The following is a 20,731-nucleotide window of genomic DNA, read 5'->3' on the forward strand; positions in this document are numbered from 1 at the left end:
CCAGGACCTATGTTTGGAGCTCACAGTTGCCTGTAACTCCTGCTCCAAGAGATCTGATGCTTCCTTCTAACTCCTGTGGGCAACCTACACATACCACAGCATGCACACAGACGGACATGCTTGTGTACACACACACACACACACACACACACACACAAATTTTTAATTTAACATGATGACACACACCATTAATCCCAGTGTTTAGAAGGCAGAGGCAGGCAGATCTCCGAGTTTGAGGCCAGTCTAGTCTGCAGAGGGAGTTCCAGGATAGCCAAAGCTAAACAAAAGAATCCCTGTCTCAAAAAAGAAAAAAAACAAATTCTTTTAAAAGAATATTTTTTTTGGTTTTTGAGACAGGGTCTCACTGTGTAACACTGGATGTCCGGGAACTCACTCTGTAGACCAGGCTGGCTTCAAACTCAGAGAGATCCGCCTGCCTCTACCTCCCCAGTGCTAGGATTAAAGGTGTGTGCACCATCACTAGGCTTCTTTAATATTTTTTAAAGAAATAGATGGTTTAACAGGGAGGTAGAGGAAGAGCTCCAAGGGACAGAGGGCAATGTGGGGTCCAGCTTCTGCACTGTGCCTGGACACCTTGGGGTGAGGGTGGGGTTCTTACTTAGAATTGGTAGTAATAGGTTGGCCCCAGGGACAGGAAGGCCTGGTCATTAGTCAGAATTCTCAAATCGAGATGTGTTGCAGAATCCAAGAAATGTGGGCAGTTTTCTGCATGATCTGGGTCAGCATTCTAGGAAGGGCCCGAGGACCAAGACAAGAGTCAAAACAGTCATTGCAAGAGTAATCACAGACGTAAGTCAGGTCTGTGGAGAGTCTTGAGCTCCCCCGTAGTGGGGATTATTGAGAGAACAGATAGAGAGGAATAGAGCCGATGATGGCGCAAGCAGAGGAGAGGGTGTCTAGATGTGGTTTTGTTTTGGCCAGCAGAGGAAGGAGGTTGTGGGGAAGGCAGAGAAAGATAGGTCTTACCAGACTTCTAAAGATCCCTGTAATTTGTCACAAAAACCTTTTGTCATGTACTGAGGACAGTAATAGATTTGACTCTTTGGCTGTGGAACTATACCATTCCAACTCTCCACACTTAGGGACAGCTATGCCGAAAGTGTGGTAGTGAAGGAGCAGCTTGCTTGGAAGCCTTGGCTTACTGCATACGGCAGTTCATACCCCATGGAGATGTCCAAGTCTGAACACCTCCTTCCAATTCCAACGCTAAATGATTGAAAACTGACCCTATAGGTGTAAACTATCCTGCAATATCAAAAGTAGGGAAATTACTTCCTGCTGAAATGGAATGACGACAACCTCATGGGATCCTGTAGGAAAAAAAATGTTAGTGAAATGAAAGTCTTATTTGCATTCAGTCTCTGTTAGCAGGAGATGCTTGATTGAAGTGCTTCACTGAGATTCTAATCTTAATTGAAGTTCTTGTCTGAGGCTCTGGCCGGATTGTAGAAGATGCACTATATCAGTTCATTGGTCCAGAGTTGTATGAAGCTATCTAGTTCCAAACCAGTTTCAGGATGGTACTTGTCAGGTGGAGTCCATGATGTGGGGCCCCATCTTCTTTCCGAAGCTTTTGAAGACTGTTGTTAGGAAATTCCTTGTTTTTTGTGGAAAACTCAAATGTTAATGTTAACAGGGAAATTTTCAACTTTTATATGTATGCATACCGGGAAAAGCAACAATAAGGGAGATGGTAAATGTGAGGGAAATTAGACTTTTAGAGAAAGAACCAAGTATAAACAGATGACAGTCCCTAGATTTCGTTTTCTTCTGTCTTAATCAATGGCTCCTTGATATAATAAAGAAATTCTGAATGTATTTTAACAACATGCTTGGAGTTAGAGGAGGAGAGCCAAATCCAGCTCCAAAGCCAGCTTCAGTTTAAGTTAATTGGGACAAAAAGAGTATTAGGAAGGAAGTAAGGAGAAACAGATATTAATAAGAACAAGGCTGAGAGAGTCAGACATTAATACCAATTTAGATTCTTGTTTGTTTGTTTGTTTGATGGTCCTTTGGGTAGCTATCCTCTCTTCTTCAGGTATCCATACATTCAGTATTTTTGGTGTTTGGAGATAGGTTTTCCTGTGAAGACAAAAGCAAAAAAAAAAAAACAAAACTCTTTCCCTTTGTGAGGTCTCCTTGCCATAGTAGAATATGACTTTGTGGGTGAGCTGTCATCTTTCCTCTCCCAGAGATTTCTCCTGTTTGGATCAGATCTTGATCAATTTTGATGGAATTCAAAGCCTCTCTTCTCCTGTGGAAACAAAGGTGAAACTCCTTCCCCAGCGTAACACATATCCTGGTTTCCAAACTGAGGTCATAACATCTTTGAAATACACCGGCTGGTTTTATTCAGAAGCTTTTTTCTGTAGTCCAGTGTGTTTCTGCAGCTGGGTATCCTTTCTCATTAGCATTAAGAAAGTGTAATGTTAATAAAGCATTATGTAATCTGTGTTTGGGGGTCTTTGTTCCCCCTGGCTGTTTATGAAGCATTTCTTTTAGGGTACAGTTAGATCTTTTAACCACTGCTTGTCTGTAGGATTGTAAGGTATACCAGTTACATGTTTTATGTTATAATATTTGAAAAGGTGTTCCAGTTGCTGGAGACATATGTTGGAGCATTGTCAGTTATTATTTGTGCAGGTATACCCATAACTGCCGTCACCTCTAAGAGGTGTGTGATAGCAGGATCAGCCTTTTCAGAGCTAAGAGCAGTAGCCCATTGGAAGCCTGAGAATATGTCTATGGTGTGGTGTATGTAATTCAAACTTCCAGATTCTGGAAAGTGAAGTACATCCATTTGCCAAATTTCATTTCTGTGAATGCCTTTGGGATTACTGCCTGCTGATAATTGAGTTTGATTATAGAATGAACAGGTGGGGCAGTGTCTTACTATTTCCTTGGCTTGTTGCCAAGTGATAGAAAAATCCTTCTTTAAGTCTTTGCTGTTAACATGGTGTTTCTTCTGAAACTTCCAACACACTTCCTCATCATTACCTTGTGCTAGAGGACCTGGCAGACCCGTATGGGATCTCATGTGTTACCTATATATATAGGATGAGTTCTATTTCTGATGGTTTCCTGTAAATGTATAAACAATGAGGTTAATTCTGTATCATCAGGAACAAATTCTGCAGTCTCAATGTGTAAGATGACTCTCTCTGCATACTGAGAATCCATAACTATATTGAGAGGTTCTGTAAAATCCATAAGTACCATGAGAATGACGTACAACTCTACCTTTTGTACAGAGTTGTAAGGGCTTTGAACCACTTTACTTATTTTTCCTGATTTACAACCTGCCTTACCTGAGTTGTTTGTATCAGTGTAGAATGTAAGAACTCCAGAAATTGGAGTTTTTCTTACACAATACGGGGAAGAATCCAAATTGTTTTCTTTATGAATTTTATTCTCTCTGTTTTGAGATAATTGTTACTAATCTTTCCCAAAAAGTTACTGCAAGCCCTTTGCCAATATTCATTATCCTTCCATAAGGAGGAAATTCCCACATTAGTTGAAGGTACAGTCTCTGCTGGGTCTCTTCCAGTCAGTTGACGAAGCCTTAACTTACCTTTTAATATCAAATCAAAGATCTTTTCTATATATGTTTTCAGTTTTTTTATTCTGTTTATGTGGCAGAAATACCCATTCTAGTATGATATCTTCCCTCTACATTAAAATTCCTGAGGGGTATTCTCTAGATGGTAAAATAACCAGAATGCACTCCAGTTTTGGATCCACATGGGCCACATGTGCTTCTAATATTCTCTTTTCTACCCACTCTAATTCTTTTTCAGCCTCAGCTCATAGTATTTGTGGACTATTTAAGTCCTTGTCTCCTTTTAGGGCCATTTTCAGGTGTTTTAAATCATGTCCTTCTACTCCAGTAATTGTCTGTAGTTAAGAAATTTCTCCTAGTAGTTTTTGAAGATCATTAAGAGTCTGGTAATGGCTGGGCGGTGGTGGCGCACGCCTTTAATCCCAGCACTCGGGAGGCAGAGGCAGGCTGATCTCTGTGTTCGAGGCTGGGCTGGACCGACAACCTCCAAAACAATACAGAGAAACCCTGTCTCATAAAAACCAAAAAAAAAGAGCCTGGTAATGATCTTTCCTGAGCTGTACTATTTGCCATCTAATTTTCTGTAGATCTATTTTATAACCTAAATAATTAATAGAATCTCCTCTTTGTATTTTTTCTGGGGCAACCTTTAATCCCCAGTGAGGTAAAATTTTCTTTACTGCCTCAAACATCGTTTGTTTGTTTGTTTGTTGTTTGTTTGTTTGGGGTTTTGTAGAGAAAAAGCCATTTCCTTGCCAGCCGCTTTAGTTTTTCCTCACCAGTCGCCTGGGCCCTGCCAAGTTGTAGTCCCCAAATAACACACAAGACGCTGTATTAATTATGAAGCTGTTGGCTTTGCTTGTTTCTTACTGGCTAGCTCTGATGTAAGTATTTACCCCATAATTGTTAATCTAAGTATTTCTCTTACCCGAGAAAAGTTTCCGGGCTTCTTACCCCTATGGCGGTTACATCTTGACTCCCTGTGTTTCTCCTACCCAGAGTCCTCCTGGACTCCTAGTCCCACCTATCTTGCTTCCCTATTGACCAACAGTGCTTTATTGACATACACACAGGACTTCCCCATCAGGGTTTTTTTGTTTTTGTTCTTCAAGAGAAGGTTTCTCTGTATTGTTTTGGAGCTTGTCCTGGAACTCGCTCTGTAGACCAGGCTGGTCTCGAACTCACAGAGATCCGTCTGCCTCTTTCTCCCGAGTGCTGGGATTAAAGGCGTGCACCACCAACACCCAGCTATGCCTCAAAACATCTTTTCCAACATTCCTTCCTTCTAATAAGCCAGCAGTATGTCAATCCATATAATGATAAATTATAGTTTGCGAATTATTTCCAAAGGTTTTTGCACAAAATAGTGGCATAAAGTAGGACTATTAACATTCCTTGTGGCAAAACCTTCCATTGAAGTCTCCTAACTGGTTGAGAATTGTTATAGGTAGGCCCTGTGAAAGCAAATTTTTCCCTACCCTTTTCTTGTAAAGGTATAATGGAGAAGCAATTTTCTAGATCTATTACTAAAATTGGCCATCTTTTAAGTATCAGAGAAAGTAATAGCATCCCAGGCTGTAGAGAGCCCATAGGCTGAATAACTTTATTGATAGCTCTCAGACCAGTAAGCATTCTCCATTTACCAGACTTCTTTTTGATAATGAATACAGGAGGGTTCCACGAACTGTTGGATTCTTCAATATGTCCAGCATTTAGCTGTTCCTGAAACAGCTTTTCTAAAGCCTCTAGCTTCTCAGCCACGGATGAGAAGGCAGAAGGTGACCTGCACTGAGATTGTCCCTGACCTCTGTGCAGGCATCATGGCACACACAGGCTTTGGTACATGATACCTGTACTCACATAACACCATACATGAACAAAATAAATAAAAATAAAGTATATTCAAGGAATACAACTATTTTGTGACACATGAACATTGTGTGAACCCAAACATGCTTTATCAGTAAAGTTTTCTTGCCACATGGTCCATCCGTTGTGTCAGCCTTGATAGCAAAGTTGAATAGTTGGTGATCCTAACAGTGACTGGGGAGCCTAGAAAACTGACCCTTTGCTGAGAAAGGTTGTGCCACAGTCCCCTCCCCCACCCTGACACTTCCTCCCTACCACTGGAGCTAAGGGGCAGATCTGGAGAGTTCCAGTTGCAGGGCTTGTCCCTCCTGCCTCCCTTCAGTTGCCCATGTGTGCTTGTGTGGCCTTGAAAATGCTCGGTCCCAGCCCTAAGCCCTGACATGCGTCTGACTGTTGTCACGCCAGCCTGATGAGACTGGGGTCTTGCCCTAGGTGGAATCTCTCATAGTGTGTCCTAGCAGTGAGGTCGGCCTGTGGCCAGTGTTCTCGTGCCTTCAGGAGGAAGCTGTGCTCTTCCTATGGAAGCACCACCTCCTGCCTGTCCTAAGGGCAGCCCTCCATGCCCAGCTCCGGCTGGCAGAGTGTGGCTCCGGCCACTGCACAGCTGGGTGAACAACACATCTCTCCTCTCTTGCAGGAAACCCCCTGCCACTGGTGCCCACAAGACAAAAGGAAGGAGAGCGCAAGGTGAGCATTTTAAGGAGCATGTCTGCTTTGTCTGTCTTCACTGGCGATTTTTGTTTTCTTAATTTTTTTATTACATGTGTATTTATTACATGTGCAAGCCATATCATGAGTGTAGAAGTTAGAGGGGAACTTGGGAGTCAGTTTGTCCTACCGTGTGGGGCCCAGGGATTGAACTCAGGCCATCAAGCTGGGCAGCAAGCGCCTTACATGCTGAGAAACAGTCTCATGGAGCCGAGGTTGCCGGTCAACTCCTGATCCTCCTGCCTCAACTTCCCTTCTGCTGGGATGATAAATGTTCCATCTAGTTTATGAAAGGGGTTTCTTGGAGGGGAGGGGGGACAGAAACAGGTCTGAAGTTTTCACTGCTCAGTGGCATGCCTCTAGGGACTCGGAGTTCTCCTTGTTGCTGAGGTGTCATTTGGCCGCAGTGGGTCTTTGGAGAGTTGAAGTCCCTGAAGATGTAGGTCTGGAGGTCAGACCTGTATTCCTTGTCAGATGATGTGCTACTGTGGCGTAAGCCACATATCCGAATTCCATCCAGAAACCTGGCGAGCTGCTCGGTGTGGGTTCTGGAAACAAACTCAGATGCCCTGAGGAGCAGCAAGTCCTCTTTGGCCCCGTGTTGTTGTTTGTTTGGTTTTTAATTACACTGGGGGTGGGTAGGGGCAAGCGTGACGTACATGTGGGGGTCAAGGATAACTTGGGGGAGTTGTTTCTCTCCTTGTACCGTTGGGGTCCTGAGGATTGAGCTCAGGCCCTCAGTGTTCACAGTGATCCCTGGACCTGGTGGGGGTTTTGGGGGAGGAGCTCACATAGGCTAGGCAAGCACCCAACCACTGAGCTACCTCCCTAGCGGATATCTGTTTTCTGCAATGGCAGGATGGAACGTGGGCTCTCACCTGACCGCTGAGTGGCCCCAGCTGGCTCTCTGACAAGTTTTCATGCTGCCTGGTTTTGTTAACACAGCTATGGCCTCAGAGTAACATGGTCTTCATGGAGACCCCCACTGTTAGACATAGTCCAAGATGATTGGACACTCAGAACTTTGGTGTCCCCACTGTTGGAAGTAGACAGGACCTCAGATCCCTGTGTTTGATTGACCCTGTTTCTAGCTGGCATGGTGGCACACACCTGTCATCACACTAGGGAGGCTGAGGCAGGAGATTCTGAAACCAGGAGTGTGAGGCCAGCCTGGGCAACACAGTCAGGTGCCGTCCCCACACGAGCTGCAGCCACAAGCCAAGCGTGCAGACATCCCCAGCCCCGGAGGGAATTGCACACGGAAACCCGGTGACGTCAGTGGCTGGAGAGGCAGGGCAAGGAAGACAGCAACAGCTGCTGGTTAGCAGTGAGGGGCGAGGCACAGGGGTGCCCAGAGGCACTAAAGCCTAGGCCAGCCTGTCCCAGCCTGGAGTAACCATGCAAGGAGAAAGAAGTATGGCACCTGAGCCCACAGCGGCTGGTGGATCCAGGGTTCAGGAGAAAGGCATCATGGGGTCCTGCTGTGATCAGGGGTGCAGAAGAGGGGTAGGCAGACGGGGACAACACGCAGGAGACAGGCAATGAGCAGGAGGGGGTTTGTTTTCCAGACAGGGTTTCTCCTGCCTTTATCGTGTGTGGGACCCTCATGACACTCACACAGAGCCAGGCCCCCTTGAAGGTGGCTAAGCCTAGACCCTTTGGCCTGGCCCAGTCCAAAGCCAGCAAGACCCAAGTATGCCACAGCCTCACCACACCCCCTCCCTGTCCTGCCACATTTACAGTCAAATTCTTTCCCCTCCACTCTACAGTCCCTGGCACCCCATTACCCCCACTTCCTAGGATCAGTCCTTCAGTCTCCGATGGACACTGAACTGGGAATGACAGAACCCCCTCCCCCGAGAGAGCCTCCGGCTGCATGCTTCTGGGCTCTGGAACCTTCCCCTGGTCTACAGAGCAAATGCCAGGATAGGCTCCAAAGCTATACAAAGAAACCCTTTCTCAAAAAAACCAAAACAACAAGGAAAAAATCACACTTATTTACTGGAGGTGGGGTGGGTACAATGGTACACTTGGAGGTCAGAAGACAGCTCTCGGGAGTCATTTTTTCTCTCCACCATGTTGTTCCCAGGGATCAGACTCAGGTCATCAGGCTTGGTGGCAAGCCCTCTACCCAATGAGCCATCCCACTGGCCTCTGGCTTTCAGTTTCTAGAATGCTTCTTTCTTTGCTCTTAGTTGACACTTGCTCCTACTCCAGGGACCCACATACAAGAGGTGTTCTTTAAGTGTCTTGTGAACACTAAGTATTCTGTAAAGGTTTCTGCATGTAGCTGTCCTGTGCATACCTGGGGAGGTTGAAGAAGCCAGTCTGCAGGCAGCAGGAGGGCTGGTAATTTTCCCGCCACTGTACAGTTTGCTCCTGCTGCGTGTCTTCATGGTGCAGTATTTGTGTTCTCTAACAAACCCTGTCACCTGCAGGGGGAAGAGTGGTTGAGTCCAGATACCTGGAGTATGAGAAGAGAACTAAGAAGGTAACGGAGTCCTCTGCTTCTGGAGCCCCGTGAGCTGATGGGAATGCAGGCCACGTGGCACTCACAGCCGGATCCTGGAGCCTTTGTCGGGTGCCTTAGCAGCCTCGTGGCTCGGGCACAGTCACGAGTCTCTGGCAGTAGCGGTATCAGCATCAGTCTCCATGTTACGGCCCGTGCCTCCTTCTCTGCCCCTTTTGCTTTTGGGGCCTCTGTTCTGTCAAGTCTGTCCTCTGCCGTTATCTCCTCCATAACCCAGGTGGCTCCCGAGTGACAGGCACTGACAGCAGGCATTTGGTGAGGGTAGCAGGCACAGCTGACTTGGGAAATTTTGCCATCCCACCCAGAATGGTGTGAAATGCCCAACTTTGGTGGCATTCACTTCTGGAACTTGCTGTGCGATATTTTCAACCCTCAATAAGCAAGGCTGGCAGGCCTTCCTGACGCCCCTCCCATGTCCCCTGTACCCCAAATGCTGCAGTCAGGTCAGGGAGTGCCCTGGAGAGTTCAGGCAACTGTAGGTTCATCCCTTTGCTAGCATATCATCCATGGAGCTCAGGCATTCGGGGTCCTGGTTGTCTGGCAAGGTCAGGGCACACTGCTGAGCACAGGCAAGGTCATTACTGCTCCTAATCTTGGTTTATGATAATCAGAACATTATGTTCACCTCTGCCTGGCCTGTGTCCCGGAAAGAGTGATGAGGATTCCCAGGGTCCTGGGGCTGTGACTGGAAGTTTGGCTTGAGGGAAGGGATCCTCAAGTCACCCCGAAGGAGCTTCCCCAAGCTACTCAGCCCTGCTTCCATTCGCCTGTTGCTGCCTTGAAGGCTCGGCCACAGCGCCCCCATCTGTCTACACAAGCATTCTGGCTCTGGTACCCCAGCAAGTGACCTCTGGATTTGGCTAGAGTCTTGAGTGTCTGTTGTCATAGTATTGGTAGCTTGCTGCTTTCTCCTGAGGCTGAATGGATCTCAGAAAGGCTGGTCCAGGGTGGAGTCCTTTCACAGATTGAGGATTCTTGGAGGATCTGGTATCATATGCTGAGAAAAGCCTCTTCAGTTGAGCAGGTGAGCACCTGGATCTGAAGTTCAGTGTTACTGAGGTTCAGATTCCCGGTTTCAGATGAGGGATGTGTGTCTCCATTCCTCCAGAAGCTGGCTCTGGGGACCTGTGTGTTTGACATCAAAACCCACCCAGTGGTTATTCAGACTGTGGGAGTGCCAGAGTGAAGTGTCAGGTGTTTTCCTCCTGTGACAGGGTCTCATTGAACTGTCAGCTCTCAGGATCCTTTTGTATCTCTCATCCCTTGCCTGGGGCTCCCACGCCATTCCAGGATTTGTTTTTATGTAGGTTCTGGGAATTCAAACTCCGGTCCTCAGGATTGAAGAGCAACAGCTTAGACCCTCCAAGTGTCCCCACGGCCCTGCTTGCTGGTCATTAACTTCTCGAGATGGGCATTGCTGCCATGTCTGTTGAGATACTCTGAGTCAGACCTTTTCTCACTGCAGATCTGAGGGTTTTCTGTAGTCAACCTTTGTGTCCCATTGTCTGCAGCTGCAGCCAACAGTTTTGTCTATGAGCACAACTTCTAAATTTGTTTTTGAAAGACCAGTCAGTACTTCATTCCGGGTTTTCTGTTTGTTGTTTGTTTGTTTGTTTGTTTGTTTTTGTTTTTTGTTTTTTTGTTTTTGAGACAAGATGTCTCTGTGTATCAACCCTGGCTGTCCTGGAACTCTCTCTGTAGACCAGGCTGGCCTCAAACTCACAGAGATCCGCCTGCCTCTGCCTCCCCAGTGCTGGGAGTACAGGCGTGGCCACCACCGCCCGGCATGGATTTTCTTTTCTTTCTTTCTCTTTTTGAGACAGTGTCTGCACATATGCCTACCTGGCCTGGAGCTCACAGAGATCAACCTCTGCCTCCTGAAAGCTGGAATTAGAGATGGGGCCTCCGCATCCAACCCCGATTGCTGGTCATGTGTTGTCAGCTTTCTTCAGACTGCCTGTTCCCAAATAATGATATGGAGACTTCTTATTGACTATGAAAGCTTGGCCTTAGCTTAGGCTTGTCCCAAACTTAAAACTTAAACTAGCCTGTTTATACTCATCTGTGTTCTGCCATGTGACTCGTCACCTCTCTCCTCCATACTGTACAGTCTGACACTCTCAGAATCTTGCTGGCTTAATCGAGAGTGCCTCTTCCTGAGTTTTCCTCTCCCCAGAAGTCCCGCCTGTCTTCTCCTGCCTTGCCATTGCCCACTCAGCTCTTTATTAAGCCAGTCAGAAGGCACCTTAGGCAGTGTACAGAAAGACTGTCCCACAGCAGTCAGGTGTGTGCATAGGCTTGTGTCATGGTAAGACTAGAACCTAGGCTTTCCATGTGCCAGAGCCCAGCATCTGCTTGGGGGTTGACTGCGTGGAATCCTGAGTCAGTGTTGGGGTGGGGGCGTGCTGGCAAGGGGGCCTCAAAACCCTGAATTCTGAACCCCTCCTTAAAACATGGCTCTTCTTGGGTTCCCGCAGACTTTTGAGTGCGCCATGTGAGGATGGCATCTGGCTTCAGCGCATGGCATTGTCATTCTGGAATTGCTAAGGGTGTGCTTTTGAAATAATGAGACTCATGGTGACTTTTTAAAACTTACTACATGTTTATTCACTCAGGGCAAGGTTTGGGCCAACCTTTGTACATATGGCTGTCAGAGGACAACTTGTGGGAATTAGTTGTCACCCTCTACATGGGTCTTGCAGATCAAACTTGGTGTGTCTGGCTTAGTGGGAAGCACCTTTACCCCTGGCCTAGCTTTTGGTCTTTAGCTCCTGGTGCTGAAGTTGAATGTAAGGCTCATACATACTAGGCAAGCCTCCCCCAGCCAGCCTTCCAAAGAGGGAGGGCATCAGATTCCCTGGGAGTCGAACCCAGGATCTCGGGAAGTACAGCGAGTGCTCTTAACCACTGAGCTAACCCTCAGCTCCTTGGTCATACTCAGTCCAGTTACATTCCCAGTGGGTTCCTGTGGTTGGACTGACTCAAGTTCCACAGCCCTGCTATTGGAACACCACCAGAGCAGGGAGCTGGGCCTGCTTGAGTGTGCATGCATGTTCACTAGTGTATTTTCTATGTAGATTAGGTCGAGGGGTGAGCACAGGCACAAGCAGTTTTAGATCAAGGTGACACCAAGTTCTGGAGCCAAGGCTGCAGCAGGAGTCCCAGTGTGAACATTCAGGCCAGGGTAGACAGGAGCCCAGCTGTCAGGCAGGCAGGAAGCAGAGCTTGCTCTGGTCGTCACAGCACATTCTCTTCATGCCCTGAAGGGCCTGGCTGGCACCACCTATGCAGACTGGGAGTCTGCAGCCTGCTGGCTCCGATGCTGGCCTAGCCGGTCAGGCCATTGTATGTAGATGCACAGAGTGACCCGCATACTTGGCAGACTTCTTCATGCTAGTCTGAATATGCTTGGGTGGTTTCTGCAAGGAGTAGCTTTTAGTTTCCTGTTTACCCCGCTGCCTCCTTATCTCCAGGGAGGGTTCCCTGCCCCGGTGGTGAATGAGAAGGGCACGAACACCATCACCGACACCATCTACCGTGCGTTCTTCTGCTTTATCTGTGGTAGCTGGCAGTCTGGTGCCCACTTATTTTCCATTCTTTTCAGTTTCATTTTACAATCCCCCCACCCCTAGCACCCACTTTTGCTTGTAGTGGTGCTGTTGCTGTTACTAAGCTCTGAAGCCTTAAGCCAGTGAAGAAATATGGTATCTCCTTAAGTCTAAAATTATGTGTTTAAAAGTCATCCTGAGAAAGCCATAGGGAGTCAGTGGCGGGCACCTCCATGGCCCACAGAAGCGGGACCATTAAAATGGCTGGGTGTTGAAGGTGCTCCAGCAGACATGCGTTAGTTTCCTGTGTCTGATGCATGTGACAGTCCACTGTCCTTAACCAAATCTACCTGTCCTGTGTATACAGTTTTAAAGCCCCAGCATCTCCCTCTGACCTCAGCAAATGCATCAAAGGGGAGTGGCCTGACCTCTGACTGTTCCCATAACAGGCTTCTGTATCAGCTGGAGGGAAGCTGCCTGAGGGAAAGAAAGCCAGCACATTGCCAAGGAGCAAAGGTGAGGCCCAGCTGGGGTGGGGGATGGGACTCTGGGATCAGGGAAGGGGCTGCCAGGCCTCCCCCAGGATTGTCAAGACAACCCCTCACAGACCTGCCCACAGGCCAGCCTAATTCAGGCAGTCCCTCACTTCCCCGGTGACCCTAGATTGTGTCAATGAAAACTGACCTTCCTGGGTCTCTGTCAGAAAGGAGGTGGTTCAAGCATTTATGATGGGAGCAGGGGCACAGGGCCTGAGGCCACAGCCGGTGCCCATGGAACTGCTTGCAGATCCAGGGAGAGGCTGGGATGGCCAGGAGCTGTTGCTTGCTGATGGCTCTGCAGAGATTACAGCCCAGCAGGATGTCTGACAGCTGAGCACTTGGGAAGTGCAGGCAGGAAGATCAGGAGTTCAAGGTCATCCTTGGCCACATGGGGAGATTGAGGCCAGCCTGGGCTACCTGAGACCTATCTCAAAAAAAAATCTCTTCCCAGTCAGGGATGAGAGCAGCACATAACCCCAGCTAGGATTTCCTCGTGTGACCAAGTGAGGGCTGTGTTTGAAGCGGGGGCAGCAGTCAGGAGCAAGACGTGCCTGGATTTAAATAGGGTCTTGCCTGACAGTGACACTTAACAGATACTGGTAGATGCAGACATTGTATTTGGCTTTTGGCCTTTGGTGGATGGAGCCACAGCTGCTGCTTGAGCCCTTTGTGCACAGGGTCAGCAGTATCAGAGCTGATAAACTTCTTTTTTATTATTTCATTGGTCGTTATTGGTAGCTGCTCTGTCACCTTGGCACATGTGGTGTCCTCTCCTTTCAGCTTCCTTCAAGTTCCAGGGATAGAACCCATCATCAGGCTCAGCCAGCCAGCCAAACCATCCCATTTTTAACACAGGGTCTCATTCATGTACCCAAGGCTGGCCCAGAAGTTGCCTTGTAGCTGAGGATAGCCCTGAATTCCTGAGTGCTGGGTGGGGTCTTGAGCACAGGAGCGACTGACTTCACAGCTCCAGGACCATGGAAAGGCTGCTGTCAGCACTACGCCTGACTGTAGAAAATGAAGCTTGACTCTTGTGGACGCACACCGCTGCTGTAACGGCACTAAACGAGCCCCCCCACCTCTCAGCTCACCACTTGGAATAGATTTTTGTTTATCTCTAGAAATTACAAAATTGTGGTTTGTTGGTTATAGTCAGCCCAGGCTTGCCCAGCTAGGGAAGGATGTGACCATCTTCAGCACCACAAAGGAGACACACTAGGACCAACAACATCCATGGTGCCATTTAGTCTGTTTCTGTGGCTGCAACAGAATACCTGTGCCTGGGGAGTTGCCAGATTTGTGTGTGTGTGTTTGTTTTTAAGACAAGGTCTCACTGTGTGGCCCTGACTGTCCTGGAACTTGTAGAGATTCACCTGCTTCTGCCTCCTGAGCAGGACTAAAGATATGTGCCACTAAATTATGATTGGTAGGAATTTGCTCTTCTGAGAAGAAATTTGTTGGGGCTAGAGAGAAGGCTCAGCAGATCTTAGGATCTAAAGAAATGGCTCAGAGGTTAAGAGCATTAGCTGCTCTTTCAGAGGACCTAAGTTCAATTCCCAGCTCCCACATGTGGCTCACAACCATCTGTAATGAGATTTGGGGCCCTGTTCTGGCCTGCAGGAATATATCTAATAAATAAGTCTTAGAAAAGGAGCAGGGGAACTGGGCGTTGGTGGCGCATGCCTTTAATCCCAGCACGAGGGAGGCAGAGGCAGGTAGATCTCTGTGAGTTTGAGGTCAGCCTGGTCTACAGAGCGAGTTTCAGGACAGCCTCCATACCAATACAGAGAAAATCTGTCTCAAAAAAACAGAAGAGAGAGAGGGAGAGAAAAGAAAAGAGGTAGGGGTTGTTTGGTTTGTTTGTTGCTTGTTTTTTTGAGACAGCATTTCTCCATGTAGCTTTTGGAGTCAGTCCTGGTACTTGCTTTGTTGACCAGGCTGGCCTTGAACTCAAAGAGATCCACCTGCCCTGCCTCCCAAGTGCTAGGATTAAAGGTGTGTGCCACCAACCAGCAAAAATAAGACTTAAAAGAATAAAAAAGGGCCAGCCTGGTCTACTAAGAGAGTTCCAGGTCAGCCCCCAAAGCTACAGAGAAACCCTCTCTCTAAAAAACAAAAGAAAGGAAGGACGGATGGAAGAAAAAGAACAGAAGAGGCTTCTCCCCTGGGAGGGGGCTCAGCCAGTAAAGGCATTGGCAGCATGCCTGGTGACCTGAGTTCCATCCCTAGGACAGTAGTGTCACAAAAGTCTGACTTACCACAGTAAATAACTTATTAAAAACAAAAGATGGGGCTGGAGAGATGGCTCAGAAGTTAAGAGCACTGGCTTTTCTTCCAGAGGTTATGAGCTCAATTCCCAGCAACCGCATGGTGGCTCACAGACACCTATAATGAGATCTGGTACTGTCTTCTGGTGTGGAGGCATACATGCAGGCAGAAACACTATATATGTAATAAATAAACCTTTAAAAATAAAAGAAAACATTAAAAGTCTAAAAGAAGACATTTGAAGAGACTTGCTGAGCTCATGGTTCTGTAAGTGTGGACAGGAGAGCTGAGGAGTGCCCTACACCTTAGCTATGGAGCTCACAGACAGAGCCCAGCACCCACAGACCTGTAAGAAACAGTCCTGGGGGCCCCAAGCAGTACTGCAGCAAGGGGTGCGGGTCCATGGCCCTGACCGTGGCATTCTTTGGGCAGAAGACAGCCAGGTGACAGGAAGAGGAGACCTGCAGTCCACCGTGCTGAAGGGACATGACAAGGCTCCACCCGACCTAGACCCCTCAGTCATCAACGGTGAGTGCTTTCTTTTAGCCCCTCCTGGGCTGAGCTTGTAAGGATGGCTCCCCTGGGTAGCCCTTGTTGCTGTGAGAGAGCAGCCTCTGCTTTTCAGGCACCTCAGACCTGGGACTGTGTGTGGGTCCCAGTGTGGTCCCAACTGGCAGCGTGGGTCTGACCCTCCCAGGGCAGCAGGTCCCGGGCAGGGCTTCAGTCGCAAGCAGTGTGAGGACCCGGGTGCTGGGGTGGAGGGTGGCGTCTCCCACTTGTGACAGTCTGAGTCACGAATCGAGAGGCACCTATCCTATTATTGGCCACTTAAAGGCGGCACAAGCCGGAAGCCCCAGCTGGGGCAGGAGGATTAAGTCTTAGGCCGATCTGGACTACACCTCCTAAAAACAAGTGAAAGACTTTTAAATAAATGAAATGGTCTGTTTTAGACAAAAGTGTGTTCAGGAAGCCTCCCCAGCTAGACAGGACAATGTCGAAGGAAGCCGACTTGTCTACCACTCTCCAGAAGAAAAGAACCCTTCACAAGAGGAGACGGGTGAGCACAGGGGTTCGGGCAGTGGGTAGGTCTGACTCTCAGCAGCTGTGGCTCCAGGATGGAGGCCAGGACTGTGGTGTCTGTGGGTCAGTGTGCCCACATACTGAGTGGGGGACACTCATACAGTTCCTGGTCAAAATGAGCCGTGGCTCCACCCCAGTCCTGTGGGTGCTGCTTCTATTTGAACCTATAAAGTACACAGGGGTCGGGGTTACCATGGCTGACTGGGACCTGAAAAGCTCGCTGGACCCCTGCAGGATCTCCAGAAGACCCTGGACGTGATGGAGTCGCAGACCCTGCTGCTGACCCTGCTGTCTGTGAAGGTGAGCACAGCTGGCCCTGCGCACCAGTGTGTCTTCTGTCCTCTGTGTCCCCGTCCCCGTCCTGTGCGCCCCCCCCCCCCCCCCGCCTGAGCTGCTCTTGCGCCCACAGATGGAGAACAACCTGGCTCTGCTGGAGGAGAAGGCTGGGAGGAACTTGGCCGCCATGTGCTGTGAGAAGGAGAGGCTGCAGCGGCGGGTGCTGGAGCTGCGGCGCCAGCTGCTACTCCAGCAGAAACATCAGGAGCTGACTGCCATGCTGGATGCCCAGGTGGGTCTGAGTGTGCCCTGCAGCCAGAGGTGCGTGAGGCAGCAAGGGTCAGGGTGTCACCGCTTGCCTTCTGCCCGCCCTGCTTAGGCTCCTTGTGTTAGAGTGGACACCTGTCTGCCACACAATGTGCAGACTCTGATGGCAGGAAAACCAGCTGCTGTCCCATCCAGGGCAGGTCGGAGGGGATCCTGTTTCCTTGGACCAGCTGCCAAAGCCAGCCTCCAACCTTGTGACTGTCCTGTGGCCAGGAAACCCAGAGGCTGCAGGCTGGCCCGTGGGGCTGAGACTGCAGCACAGAGCTGGGCTTAGCACATGCAAGGCCCATTCCATCCAGGTACTCATGTGGGTGAGCACACCTGTCTTTCAGTGTCCCCTTCTGCCTGCAGATAGAGCTGCTGAGCCCTTTCCAGGCCGTGGCAGAGCGATTCAAGGAACAATACAAGACACTGGCCACAGCCCTGGATACCACTCAACACGAGCTGCCCATGCAGGCCATCCACGTGCCGGGAAGCGGGCAGGAGCTCCTAGGTAGGAACAGCCTTGCTGTAGGAAGGAGCCCAGGCTACACGCACCATATCCTACCTAAGTGTCTCTGCCCTGGGGTGGTATTGGAACCATGTCTTCCCCAGTGTGGGTAAAACACAGGCAGCTGGCCGGGCGGTGGTGGCGCACACCTTTAATCCCAGCACTCGGGAGGCAGAGGCAGGCGGATCTCTGTGAGTTCGAGGCCAGGCTGGACCGACAGCCTCCAAAACAATACAGAGAAACCCTGTCTCGTAAAACCAAAAAAAAAAAAAAAAAAAAAAAACACAGGCAGCTGAGTCAGGGCTTCCAACCCAAGCTGCAAACCTCACAGCTGGAAGACTGGAACCTGCATCCGTCCATCCTCCGACCAAGCCTCCCACAGCTGCCATGCTGTACTCGGCACAGACCTGCAGGCGACGTGCAAGGAGCAAACGTGTGGGGCCAGCCTGTGCCTTGGACACTGTGGCTGCTGCAGGTGCCAGAGTCTCAGCGGTTTGGATCTGCAGGTCCAGGCCACATCTGGCGGTTCATCTGGCTTGTGAGCTCACAGTGGAAGACAGACCGAGAGCAGAGCAGCAGCTGCAGCCTCAGCCCGCTTGGTCCCCAAGGGCCTCCTGGGCAGGCGCCACCTGTGCACTCAGACTGGCTTTCCCTTACCAGCGCGCCCTTGGTGCCCACACTTGCAGGGACAAGTGACATCTGATGGGTCCCTCTGCGCCCCCGCCCCAGCTCCCTGCGTCTGAGAGAAGAGCCAGCCCCACAGAGCACAAGCGGCTGTTGCTTCGGGCACCAGCGTCCTGCTAGCAGCCTCTGTCTCCACAGATGATCTGCAGCCGGCCCTGAGGACCACCCTGCAGCTCCTGGGCGAGCTGGGCATCTGCTCCCCGGATACCAGTGTACAGGAGCCGTGCCTGCTGGAGGAGCTCAGGAACTTGACCATGAGGAAAGACCTGGAGCTCCGCAGGTATGGGGCACGCCTCCCCGTCTCCCCTTCATCCCTCCCCTACGTGTCTCTCCCCGCTTCCTCCATGCCTAGCCCTCCTCCTCCATCCTCCCTTTCTTTTCAGTTGGGGTGCTGGAGATGGAACCCCACCCAATTGTATCTCTGGTGAAGGCTGGTTCTTTCTAGGCAGCCAGCCTTTGGGGGCTCTGCTGTTGAGTGTCCGCAGCCTCCACACTGCCACAGTGGCCAGGCTGTGGTGCTCCTGGCTGTTCAGCTTCCAGCCTGCTTCTGATTTCTGAGATATGGGTGCAGATGCAATGAAGCCATAGATGCATACTATGCAGAGTCCAGGAAAATAGGATTGGAGACAGTAGCGACCTGAGACCACCGTGGGAGGGAGGGGAGGGCACCCTGTGCTCATCCTCCTGCCCTAGACAGCAAAGCACGGCCAGCAGGGGCGGAGGGAGCCTTTCCTGAGCAGACAGGTGCTCAACACACGCTAGACGTCGTCCAGAATCCAGGACCTGCTAAGCAGGATGCTTTGGGGTTTCCTGTGGGTTGGTTGTTTTGTTTCAAGACAGGGTTTCTCTGTGTAGCCTGGGCTGTCCTGAAACTCACTTTGTAGACCAGGCTGGCCTCCCAACTCCGGGATCCATCTGCCTCTGCCTTCTGAGTGCTGGGATTAAAGGTGTGTGGCACCACCACCTGGCCAGTTTGGGGTTTCTTGAGGGACATAGCGGTTTTGTGTTTCTCTGAGACAGTCTCACTAAGGAACCCAGTATGCCATTGAACTTGAAGCAATCCCGCCTCAGCATGCAGAGTTCTAAAATGGCAGGCAAATGCACCGCCACACCCCATTCTTACGTGTTTGGTCACATCCATACCAGGGCGTGAGTGTGGAGGACAGAGGACAGCTTTGGGAATCCGTTCTCTCTTCCCACTGTGTGGGGCCAGGAATCAAACTGAGCTTGTCAGGCAGGCTTGGCAGCAAGCACCTTCACCCACCAAACCATTTTGGACACCCCAAAAGAATCTTGCTCCATCTGCTCTCACAGTACTAAATGAGGAAATGCCTGAAGGACTTTCAGGGACTGTCCCACTGGAGAGATCAGCCACCACTCACAGGGAGCCAAGGATGGGCGCTGTCTCTCATGCTGTGACTACTATCTGGCCAGCACGGTACCTGCACTTGGTCTGTGCCCTCTGCCACCTAGTGGCTATTAAAGCCTGCAGATACCACCTGCCCTTGTATAAAGGGACAGACAGAGGGCATGGCCATGTGGTGGTGGACTGAATCTCACCTCTGGCCTGACCCCAAAGGATCTCCTCACATAAAGTCTGCCCGCTGTTTAGAGTGGGAGCGCATGTGCACCAAGGTCCCAGTCAAGCGGTGGTCTGGGAGAGGAGGAGGAAGGCGTGCAGTCAAGGCTGCCTGATGCCAGCATGCTAGTGAGACCCTGTCTGCATAACTCTTGCCTGCTCAGCGTGGAGGGAACTTGGTCAGAGTTCTTCCCAGCACACACAAGGCCCTGGTTCTGTCTGCAGCAACATGTGGATACACATATGCAGACATATGCACGTGTGGGTACACATATGCAGACATATGCACATGTGGGTACACATGCAGGCATATGCACATGTGGGTACACATATGCAGACATGCACGTGTGGGAACACATATGCAGACATATGCACGTGTGGGTACATATATGCAGACATATGCACGTGTGGGTACATATATGCAGACATATGCACGTGTGGGTACATATATGCAGACATATGCACGTGTGGGTACATATATGCAGACATATGCACACCCACCAAGTTTGCAGCTGGTGCAAGCACTCTGCCCTACTGTATAACCCTTGCTCACTTCCAAAGACACCACTAGGGTCCTGAGGTGGCTCAGCAAGCAAAGCCTGGTGGCCTGAGTTCAGTCCCCAGGACCTACATTCAGGAGAGACCTGACTCCTGTAAGTTGTAAGCTCTGCACAACAAAATAAAGATCTTTTTAACGTTTGCTTTTCTAAGGGCTCCATTAGAGTTCTTGGCCACAGACAAAGTTGTCCCTTCTCTTTCCTCTGTCCACAGGATCGTTGACCAGGTGATAGAACTTTCCTCCCAGGCCAGCAAAGAAGTCGCCTTGATAAACCAGGAAGTCTGGGAAGAGGGGCCCGGGCACCCCCATCTGAAGCCAGTGGTACTTCAGTCCAGATGTCCTCAGGGGCCATGGTCCCCTCAGCGCAGGACTGATCCCAGTGCAGGCCTGGCCCTTGAGCGGCTCCAGGCAGCCCGTCCTGCTGTTTTGTGGATATTTCCCAGCTGCCTTTTCGGCCGTTGACGTTCCCTCCGTGCCTTGTTCAAAGACTGAAGGAAAGTTCCGGTGATGCAGTTTTCTGAAAATTTTGTGCACTTTCCACCTGGGACATCGTTAGTATTTCTGGGTTTTGGTTGTGTTCTTTTTGCTTGCTTGCTTGCTTGGTTGTGACAGGGATCTCTGGGATACTTGGGAAAGACCCAACTTCAGAAAGCTGACCTCTGACCTTTGACCTCTACACAGAATAAATAGAAAA

The 20,731-nt window shown here is 49.8% G+C and overlaps 1 protein-coding gene across 1 annotated transcript; it reads left to right on the forward strand.

The window, feature by feature from the left end:
- Nucleotides 1–6,093: 6,093 nt before the first annotated feature.
- LOC121138216 (HAUS augmin-like complex subunit 8) lies at nt 6,094–20,549 on the forward strand (the record flags this gene model as incomplete). Its single annotated transcript, XM_040740983.1, is given in 10 exon segments — nt 6,094–6,136; nt 8,596–8,648; nt 12,685–12,751; nt 15,475–15,570; nt 15,993–16,099; nt 16,357–16,422; nt 16,532–16,690; nt 17,077–17,218; nt 18,038–18,179; nt 20,250–20,549. Coding segments are annotated over 10 exon segments (1,125 nt in total), but the record flags the coding sequence as incomplete, so codon positions are not given.
- Between the last annotated feature and the right edge of the window lie 182 nt (nt 20,550–20,731).

Source organism: Mesocricetus auratus, unplaced genomic scaffold (genome assembly GCF_017639785.1).
Source record: "Mesocricetus auratus isolate SY011 unplaced genomic scaffold, BCM_Maur_2.0 contig_10097_pilon_obj, whole genome shotgun sequence".
Classification (NCBI taxonomy): domain Eukaryota; kingdom Metazoa; phylum Chordata; class Mammalia; order Rodentia; family Cricetidae; genus Mesocricetus; species Mesocricetus auratus.